Source organism: Buceros rhinoceros, unplaced genomic scaffold (assembly GCF_000710305.1).
Source record: "Buceros rhinoceros silvestris isolate BGI_N320 unplaced genomic scaffold, ASM71030v1 scaffold18317, whole genome shotgun sequence".
NCBI classification, from domain to species: domain Eukaryota; kingdom Metazoa; phylum Chordata; class Aves; order Bucerotiformes; family Bucerotidae; genus Buceros; species Buceros rhinoceros.
Genome location: NW_010421763.1, coordinates 6639 through 17477, shown reverse-complemented (window position 1 = coordinate 17477; position 10839 = coordinate 6639). Strand labels below are relative to the sequence as shown.

Here is a 10839-nt window from a genome sequence, read left to right as displayed (position 1 = left end):
GGAGGAGCGCCGCCAGCCGGAGGTACGGCTTTTCTGCTCGGTGTCATCAGCCGTGAGCATAAGAATTCTTGAACGAACTGAACGTTCTGTGAGATTAGACACGAGGGGGTTTCTCCTCTAGACTAGGGAGAACTCGCGCTGTTATCGAGGCTGACTCAAGAGCCCTGAGTCTCAGGAGCTCTGAGAATCGCCAGCCAAAGATTTTTTTTTCTTAGAATCAGATGTCTCTTTTTTTTATTACTCTCTTTTTTTCTTTCTTTTTTTCACTAGTAGTGCTCCTAACCTTTTAGTCTTTACACACGCTTACATAACATTTGGCCAAATCCAGGCCAGCTCTCGCTGCGGGTGCCTGTCGTGTTTGGAAACCATCCCAATTCTCGGTACAATTATCTGTTTCTCACTTTTTTCTTAATCCTGAGAAAATCCAGACGGGTTGTTTTATCAACCTGAAAGCAAATATTAGATGGTCTGAACTGCTGATACTCAGCTGAGCTGGATCCCCTGTTCATAACAGCAGAGTAGAAATAGACACAATTAGTAGACGTAGAAAATACGTGTTGTATGTCAAATCCCATTATGCTTTTAACGGAACCCCCTGAAGGCTCAAATCCACCTGCTAACATCTCAGCTTCAGGAGTAGCTATTATATTATCTCAGAACCTCCCACCTACTGAAGTTCATACTTGTTCCCATTTTTCCCATTATCTTCTCCCGGCCCCGATCCTGCCAAGACTTCTGTCCCTGATCTTCTCTGTCCTCTGCGTGAAACTGTTGCTCTCATTATCTCAGCAAGGATTAGCCACATCCTGATATGCTGCCACCCCCCAAAAAGCTAGTTTTAAACATTTGCAGAACTCTGAAAGCTGACAAAATGAATTTTGAAGAAGAGAGCTGCTGGAGCTACTGCAAAATTTCTTTTTAATTTCTCCTTTATTCACTGTATCTAACCGCTTCTGGCTACTAAAGAATTTGTGAAGACAGAAAAACTCAGAAAATATACAGAGAAGGAGTACTGGCTAGTGGTGCTCAGCTTGGTGAATGCTATTGGTATGAGTAAGCTTCAACACTAACTTAAATTTTGAATTCTCATTTTTCAGGACAAGTTCTAAAGAACTAAAAGTAAGTCCCTCACCTTTTTCCCTGCCTTGTACACCAATTTACTTATGGCAGGCATGTCCAGCTCCCAGAGCGTGGAAAAGCACATCTAAATGTAATTTGTGAGCACAATTTCAAGTGTTTTACATTTTCGTCACAAGCTGCAGATAATATATTATTTTGGAAAGATGTAAACCTTTGATTACTTTTGCTTTTCAGCTATGATGTATTTTTACATCAAATATATCCGTGAGAATCTGAAATACAAAATGCAGAAGCTTTTTGCTATCAAATTAGACTTCCAAGTCACGGTTTAAATGAGGAATCGGTGCTGACTCCTCAAGTTTCTGGGGGGTGTTCCATGAGGGACAGACATTTTCAAAACAGTTCTGGTAGTGCAGTTCATGCTCAGACAGACTGACTACCAGACCGACTGTCCCCGAGCAAGTGAAAGGCTGAGAAAACAGTGGCTGAGCAAGGAAGGAGGGTAGATGAGAGGATTTCTTGAGCTTCCTCCAGGCTCGTTTTCTCCCCTCTTTGGATCCCTTCCTCTCGTACAAGGGTGGGTTGCATTGTCTGCAGGCCTGCAGCTTGACATTTTTCATCCTGCCAAGGTCACTTCCTCCGAAGAGGGAGTTGCACTGCTTGGCACAGCCCAGCTCTAACCTTTCCTGGGCCAATGCAAACCGTTGGCGGGACTGTGGTGTTCCCACCCTTCAAGAGGGAAACACCAACTTCTCTGCAGCTTCTTTTCAAAGTGCTGGTTGTCCATGTCCTTCCTATCTTTCATTGACACCTTGGCAAAGGTGACTGTGGCTCCCAGTGGAGAGACTTCTCGGCTGGAGTCTCAGTTCTACACAGCCACAGGACAGAAAAGGGCTTTACGTGCCTCTTACAGGTTGGCTTCCAGCATCAGAGGACGGAGGTGACAGTATTTTGGCTGGAGTGCTAGCTTCGAGGCTTCACAACTTGGGGAGGTATGAAGCCGATTGGAAAAGTGCTTTGTGCTACAGGGATCGTAGCTGGACTCCTGGCTTTCTTCTGGAAGGACCCTTTTAACCCAGGTAGGCTTGGCAGGGAGGTCATTCCAAACTGGAATATAAATCACGTAAAAGAAGGTTGAATTTCCACACTCATGACTGGTGGTCTCATTCCTGCCCATAGTCTTACAGAGCTGGTGGTCCCAACATGGAGTCTTCTTTCCCAGAAATAAAGAGAAGTTTGAAACAAAGAGGAAGACAAAATGATCTAACAGCGTTTACAAGGAATCCAGCTGTCTATGTGGGGGGGAAATGACATGTACTTTGGCACTGCCTTTCCTCTCTTTTTTTTTTTTTAATTGCAAATTCCTTGGGTTCAAGAACTGTCTCTATAGATGTGCAGTGCCCAGCACGAGAGGGCTGACATGTCTCCAAACTGATATCAAAGGATAAATGATGTGCAGAAGGCAGGAGGCTCTAGTCTGTGTTGTACAGCTTTTTATAATGTGAAAACCAACTTCGTCGTTCTTGAAAGATATTGGTCTCCAAACCCAGGCAAAGGGCGTCTGACAGGGCTGTCTGGCATCATCATGCCATTATCCCTGGCAGTGATAACGCAGGCGCAACATCCACTACAAACATGCAGCAATAAACCAACACACCTCTTCAGCAGCTGGGCCTGGGGTTCTTCCCATGGCAACCGAACCAGACTGGCTGCCTGCTTTTGTCCACTGGCCAGCTCCGAGGAAGAGTGCTGAGCTGGGGAGGAGGGATGGGGATGGGGGAGCAAGGCTCGGCTCTTTGGTTTCTAGCACGCTGCTGTCTGAGTGAATGGGGTCAGTATGAGCCTCCTGCTCCGCCACTGAAGTGTGAACCTGGAGCTTGTCAGGATGGAGGAGGGAAACGGTGGTTGCACGTTAGCAGAGCTAGGCCGAGCTGACTGCTGTGGGCTGGAGCTTGTTAAGCTTGCCAAGCTTTCCTGTGATCCAGGCCAAAACATCAGTATGGCTGACTACTTGTCTCGGGGTGGCTGATGACTAACCTTTTTGTTGTAGGCACCTGTCAGAAGGGAAAAATAGCTCATTCCTCCAAGATTAGGTCATTTTTAATTATTTCCAGTCTAGCAAGAATTGGAAGGTATTGTGAATCTCGGGTCAGTCAGTCCTGCCTCTTCTAGTTTTGGAGAAGCATCGAGCGTTTGAATACTACACACACCTTTCTGCTTCAGAGCTCTGCCAGTAGTTAAGGGCAGTTCCTCTGCTGCTTCCTTCACTTACTTCTACATCTTTTATTCTCTTTCCCATAAATAAGAGAGCTTGTCTGGTGCTCGCGTTCTCCTGACTGGAGCCAGTGCTGGGATTGGGGAGCAGATGGCATATCATTATGCCAGATTTGGTGCTGAAATTGTTTTGACTGCTAGGAGGGAAGCTGTGCTGCAGAAGGTAAGAACTTTCTTGTATGAGAGAAGATATAAGAGATTTGGACTTCACCAAAACAACCATAAATTAGTTGTTCAAGAGGATATGCTTTCCTTCAGAACTGTTGTTGAGCAAAACCAGCTTAGATACTTCTGAAATTCTTTCCATTTATGTAGAAAGATGGAACATGCCAGCGATGCGTTTTGAGCCTGATTTGCTGGCAGCGTCGCGTGCAGTTCTCTGTGACTGATCTGCTGGATGGGCTGCTTTGTGTGGCCGTACTCCAGTGCCTGCTGCAATATGCCCAGTTTTTCTCACCAGAAGGCAGTGACACCGCGTGCTAGGGAGGTGTAGCCTGGAAGGGAGTTGGGCTGTACAGGAGGATGCGTATACACTGCCTGAACTTTTTACTGCCTGAACACTTACAGAAGGAAATGGCAGAAAGCTGTGGCAGGGCAGGTTCAGACTGGAAAACATTCTTCACTGAGAGGGTGGTCAGTCACTGCAACAGGCTCCCCAGGCAGAAGTGGTCATGGCACCAAGCCTGTCAGCGTTCACAGAGCGTCTGGACAATGTCCTTAGCGATCCGGTTTAGCTTTAGGTAGTCCTGCAAGGAGCAGGGAGTTGGACTGGATGATTCAACTTGAGGTGTTCTGTGATTCCATGAACTACCAATCCTGCGCGGTATCGTGCAGTTTGTCAGAGTCCAAACAGTAGCTGTTTTGTTAAAAGACTCAAACCTTTTTATAGGTTAAATAATTTTTTACCGTCTTGAATAGATGAGACCCTCTTATCTGTACTTTGTTTAGTAAGACAATATTCAGAGAAGGTATTTCTTAAACTGGTGACTTGCAAGGAAGGTTCTTCACTATGAAATGCTGCAAAAGGGGAGTTGGGGACAGTGAGCGTGAGAAGAGTTGCTAATGCCTGGAAGCATTATTTCAGCAACGAGCTAACTGCTTATCCCTTCACATACTCAGCATAGCAACGGGGCTATGAAAGATGAATACTGCTAGAACCTTAACAGATATTTTGGAACAAAAAGAACTTAATGTAAAGCATAAACTCCAGAGAGTTCTCCTGAAGAAGGCTTGTCATTTTCAGGGAAATCCTGGTCTTTTTTCCAAGATAGATCTGCATCCTGCCGAGAGTCACCTCTATTTAACTGCCTGGTTAAACAAAGTCTGGATGCAAAATGAGCTCTCCCTAGGCTGAATAGCGGTAGATTTAAAATTAAAGTATGTCTCTGTCTAGAATTTACTCTCACTGACTGTAGTATGGAGAAAAAGAGTGTCTTACTGTGCCCTTATATCTGTTCTTCCCCCCCATTCCATATTGTTTAATCTTTGGGTGTGTGTTGTTTTTCAAGGTGATGGAGAAATGCCTGACCCTTGGAGCAAAGAAAATATTTTATATCCCTGCAGATATGTCTTCCCCTTCAGAACCTGAAAAGGTCGTTCAGTTTGCTGTCCAAAAGCTAGGTAAGCAACTTGGGCATCTCATTGCCTTTCAGATATTTAGACAGCTCTCGTTCCAGTAGGAGCTTCCTACTTCAGTTTCCCCTGCGAGGGGGATGTTTAGGATGGGAGCGTGTGGGGTTTGTAAACATCAGTCTGGATGTGGCCAGCTTTTCAGCGGCCTTTTGTGTGGAGGGCATGACTTTTGGTAGAGGACAAAAGGATGTGGAAAGTACTTGCTTGCAGTACTTCCCTAAAACCACACCTCATAGCAGCAGCTGCAGTACCTCCCCTGTCACCGGGCACCACATCACGCATTTACCGTGTGTGAGTGGGTACCAGTGGTACACGCCTGACCCTGAACATAGTGTCTTGTGTGGAGAGAGACAGACTGAGAGGTCTGAAGGTAGTGACCTGCCCTTGTAGCAAAGCTCAGTCCCAGACTGTGTAGAAGGGGAAGGTGGTCTTAATTTAACCAGAACTGATTCACACTACTCCCACCCTCACGTATTATTCTTTAGCACTCCGAAGCAACAAAATGTGTATGACCAAGTGCCTTGGCCAAGCTTACTTTGGGTGATGCAACAGACAAGTGACGCCAGCTGTTGAGTCCTCATCGTGTTCTCTGGGTTCTTGGTTGGTGATCATGTGCTGCTTTTTGATTATCTTTTAAGTCCTGTAGGAGTTGAGTCATTATGATCTTTTACCTCTCCATCTTGTCTCATTTGGTTCAGACTGTCATTAGGCAGCATTTTCTGTTATACTCATTCTCCTTTTGTCCATTATTTGCGTGTCTTAATTACTTCATCATGCTCTGGGTTTTCCTGATGTGGGTGTCTCAAGAACCTGTGTATAAGTGTTCTGTGAGCTGGATGACCTGCTAGTCCAGCAGCCATCAATTCATTCCTTTCTTTTAAACCTTCCGCTGTTTCTGCTGATACACTCCCAGACCAATCGTAATTTTTGTTACAAATGTCTCTGCTTATAACTATGAAAATAGAGTGTACCACCAGAACTAAGTTCCAAGTCCGTGTTGCCCTAAAACATCATTTCAGAGAGCTGCTGTCAGAGAAGGACAGCTTTCCTTCCGATTCTACCCTTGAGGAGCAGGCAAAGCTGCTCCCAGGTGCACATATTTCATTTATCTTCATGGTAAAGCACTTTATATCCTTCTGAGGGAGTGGCTGGTTGGTTCAGCCTGCCTATTCATTTCTGAGCTCCTTGGTTACTGGTTAGAGGATGGGCCCTTTGTTTGACTGCCTTTTTTTAAACTCCTGTCTACAGGGGGACTGGATTACCTGGTGTTGAACCACATGGGCAATACCCTTTTCCAGATGTGGGCTGGAGATGTGGAATACACCCGCTGGCTCATGCAGGTGAGGTTTCCCAACAGGAAGAGCTCAGCTGGAATTGGGGGAGTCTGGCTTCTCCTGGGACAGCTTTGGGAAGCTCAAAGGCAAATGCAAGCCTATGGTAATGGTTGTGGAAAACACTTTTATTTCATTTGTGTTTCGAGTTACACGGTTTGGAGGCTTTGTTACTAGACAGGTGTTTTGCTCTGTTGTTTATATGTGTGCAGAAGAATGTCTGGGAAGAATTTCACTTCTCTCCTTCCTTCTGTCCTTCTTGTCTCCTACTAAGCTAGGACTAGGGATTGATGAGTAGTTACGGGCAGTTGTGCAAGGTGTGTCTACTTTAGGAAGGCCAATAGATGAGGAGCAAGCACTTCAACTAAACCATAGCGAGTGCATAGGTCATCACAGAACATAAAGAGGTTGTTTGAAATGGTGTTTGCCATTTGAGTCTCTGCTCACAGGTTCGGTTTTCCTCTAGAATCACCTTGGTAGCACATTATGGGACCATGAGCTGTTTTCTTGATTCAGTCTTCTTAAGTCACGTGGGTCATATTAGTTCTGTTTCATGTTGGAAGGACTGGAGAGTAGAGAACTTTGGATCACAGGTAAGGAATTTCTTACAAGCTGGAGAGCAGTCAGTCTCAGAAGAGATGCTGAATGTTATGCTTTGTTGCAGTCTAAGCTCAGTCAAGAAAAACGTAAAAGGGGCGCAACTGAGACGCTACTGGTGTCCTTGTTGCTGAACAGGGTTTGCAGGGTAAAGAATAGCATAGCAAGAAAAGGGGCAGGATTGCCTCTTGTCAAAAAATCCGTGTGTTAAACCCCAGGAAGAACCTTTGCTCTGACTCGTCTCCATTGCTTTTTCTGGAATCCGAAAGTCTCATGGATGCAATGTTTTTCCTCATCCTCACAGAGATTATTCTTTTCACCTGATGTTTGAAAAAGCAACTCCAGGCCATGCTCCTTTCCATTTTTGACCATTGTATTGGTCAATGCAAACTGGCTCATGCAATCCTTCCCTCCAAACCCTCTTTCTTCTTCCATGTCTACTTTTATCATTTCAGGTGAATTTCTTCAGTTATGTGGCACTTGCAACAGCAGCTCTTCCCACCCTAGAGAAAAGTAAAGGCTCTCTGGTGGTAGTTTCTTCCCTCACAGGTTAGTGTGTTTAACTGGCGTAAGTACTGGCCTTGTGACAACAATGATTCCCAGCACATCGTGTTTCTCCGTGTCCTTCAACCCCTCAACACATTTTTCAAGCTGTGCATTTTATAGTAGCAAGCAGGCTGGTGCCTGGCTGCCCTTCTTGTGTTCTAGAAGACCTTACCTGTGTTGCACCATTTTGCATTCCCTCGGAACTTTGCTCTTCACTCACCATGTGCTCAGAACTGCTTGTTTGGCTCCTGTCCCTCACAGCCAGGCCCACCTCCCCTGCCTTTCTGACACAGTGTTAAGACCACCCTGCCACTCCAAGGCCCTCTGGCTTTGGCCAGCCTGAATAGCAGACTGCTGAGCAGCGGCACCTGCGGTAGGGTATAGGGAGGCAGGAGAAGGTCTTCATTGTGCAGTCGAGGGAGCTGCATCACCACGCACGAGTTCAGACTGTGGCTCATCACTGCCTTGCGATGTAACGTGCCTTAGTGTCAGGGAAATGTCATGGCCAGATGCACCAGCATGTGACTCAGTCCCTGTGTTTGCATGTGATGGGGGGCAGGGGGAGGCTGCAGATCACCCATCACACTGGGCCTTTTAGGTCAGCATATGACCTGATTACTGCGTAAGTTAAATCTCCTCCCCTTATCCAGATACGTGGTGGCTCTTGTGCTGGGATGTGCTCACACAAAGTGCTATAATTTTCTAAGTGCCTGCACGTGCCTAGAATAGAGGGAAACTCACGTGAACAGAACATGGGTTGATGTAAGATGGCAAAGCCTCTGTCTCTATCCAGATTCCCCCTCCATGGTGCCATCCTCCTTACAGCCGCTTTCCTGGTGTTTTCCATTATCTCCTTTTCCAGGGAAAATACCCACTCCCTTCACCACTTCTTATTCTGCCACCAAGTTTGCACTGGATGGGTTCTTCAGCTCGCTTCGCCATGAGCTCATCATGCAAAAGAGAAATGTCTCTATCACACTGTGCATCCTGGGCCTCATTGATACTGATACCGCATTAGAGAATACCAGGTGTGTATTTAGAGGATGTCAAAGTCTGGGAGGAAGTGTGTCTGCAGGAATACATCTCTTCTTGAAAGCATGCAAAAAAATACACCATAGCTGTGTTTAAGGTGAGGTGCACATCTGTTTGGATGTGCAGGAAAACTAATGGGAAGAGTGCATCTGCTTGGGTAGGTGATGGGGGTTGTGCACGTCCCCCTCAGCGTGGAACGTGTGTGTGCAGAACCCTGTGGTAGTCAGCACGCACAGTTAAAACCACACCAAGGACTGACAGGCTTTGACTGATCCTGTGTTTCCTTCCAGGGGCAAAGTGTACCTAACTGCTTCTCCTGCTCCCGAAGCTGCGCTCGCCATCATCCGGGGGGGTGCCACACGAGTGCAGGAGGTTTTCTACCCGTGGTGGTTGCAGCACATATGCTGGCTCTGGGTTTTGTCCCCCAGTGACCGGGACCAGGTTTTACAGCGTTTCTATAACTACAGCAGTCCTTAAGGGATGCCCAGTCTCAGTCTCTTCTCCCATCCTACAGCCCTTCCAATCGCATTTCCTCATCCCACTCAACCGTTGGTGTCAAGCAGCAGTGGTGGCAAAGTAACCCCGGTCTTTTCGTAGGACTGTTCTTGGTCTCCATCTCATCCTGCTCCAGCCACAGTTGTGATATTTCTGCCTGTCACAGATCTTTCCCGTTGTTCACTCTGTCATAGCCCTCCACCCATCTTCACTCCCTCAGCCTCAGCCACCTGCTTTTACTGCCTCTCGTCTGCTTCGTTCCAGCTTTAACCTCTGTACAGGATGTCCTGGAGTGTCTGTACATTCCTGGGACATCCTCCTCCACTGCTTCATTGTTTTATGGATTCTTACTTCCTACTTTAATCTCGAATTAAACTGAGGGGTTTTTTAATGCATTGGTGTTATATGTTGATGCTTCTGTGAAGTAAGGCTGGTGACATGGCTTCTGTGAGCCTGTTGGTAGATGTTTGCTGTCTGCAGAGGACGTGTTAATTCAGCTCTTCCTTGCTGTAAACGACAAGATGGGTTGCTGATTGCTGAACAAGAGGAAGAATGTAGGGGGGGGGCTCTTTCCCAACAGGTTATGTCTTTGGATATGTGTCATAGCTTCTAAGTTCTAGCAGCTCAGAAAAAGCAGGCTCTGCTTGAATCCTCCAGGGCTGGGGATGGATAAAGGATCTTATGTGGGCATCGTGGTGTCTGAGAGGCTGGTTATTGTGTGTGGTGTTCCCATCCACAGGAATGGTGCAGGAATCCTGAAGGTCAGTTAAGTAAAGTAGCTTTGAAAGCTGAACGTTTGGTTAACAGGTTTGGAATTTAAACAGCCAGGTATTACTTAAAAACCTTTACCATATGAGTAAAACGGAGTGTTCAGACCTTGCCAGTCACAGTCTTTCTTCAATCATAACTGGCCTTCTCCAAGGAGAGTAAAAAAAAACCCCAAAAAAGGCAGGTTGAGGGGTACATTCTAGCCAGCGAGCAGCAGCTTCCTGGGACAGGGTCACTGCATGCCCCTCCCTGCCGCCTTTGCTCTGTTGACAGCCAGGTGCTAGGCTAAGCACGATCTCCTTCTGAGCTAAACACAAGAACCTGTGTGCCTGCAAGAGGTGTCACTGCAGCTCGAGCTCTTGTTACTGGGAATGGCACGCGGCACCTTAGCCACAAGCACATTTTATTCACATCACAGGAACAGGCACCAGCTGAGTGCTGAGTGTCTGCCTTCCTCTCTCCTTGCCATTGACGGTGCCACTGCAGTTTGACCGACAGAGCTGTGTGTAAATAAGAACTCGCCGTGATCCACAAACGAGTTTGAACCCAGCCCTTCTACAACACACACCGCTGGCTTCTCACTGCAGAACTGCGTTGGGGCAGGAGCTAATGTAACAAACCTGCGTTTTGGGGCTGCCACGCTGAAGACTGCAGTAAAAAGCCACAGCCAGCCTTCGCAGGGACACGGTGCGGTTGTTCCCACTAAGGCAGGGCTGCGTTCAGTAGGACTCGCACACCCGGCCCCGCTGTGATTGCACAAGATGATTTGCTGAATGGAAACAGCCTTTCCTCACCGCAGGCCTTGGGTGATTGTTGTAAGCAAGGTCGTAAGCAGGTGCAACTAACGTATGAATTAAAGCCCCAGTTACTTAGCAAGTAAAACTTTTATTAAATAAATTTAAGATTTTTTTTTAACCAGAGTGAGGAATTTGACATTGACGAAGCTTGTATCACACCTGTAACAGTGTACAGTCACATCAGTAACTGTGATGGAAGAAACTGTAAATGCTTGTTTTAAACCAGCTTGACCTAGAATTTTCCAAAGTCCTTTTTTTTTTTTTTTCCCCCACTTTCTGCATTTGTT

General features: G+C 46.5%; 1 protein-coding gene across 1 annotated transcript; it reads left to right on the top strand.

The window, feature by feature from the left end:
- Positions 1-2074: 2074 nt before the first annotated feature.
- Positions 2075-8969, top strand: HSD11B1L (hydroxysteroid (11-beta) dehydrogenase 1-like). Its single transcript, XM_010139812.1, has 7 exons — positions 2075-2159; positions 3387-3517; positions 4863-4974; positions 6235-6326; positions 7370-7463; positions 8323-8488; positions 8783-8969. The coding sequence occupies exons 1-7, from the start codon at positions 2075-2077 to the stop codon at positions 8967-8969; spliced, it is 867 nt and encodes a 288-aa protein (XP_010138114.1).
- Positions 8970-10839: the final 1870 nt, after the last annotated feature.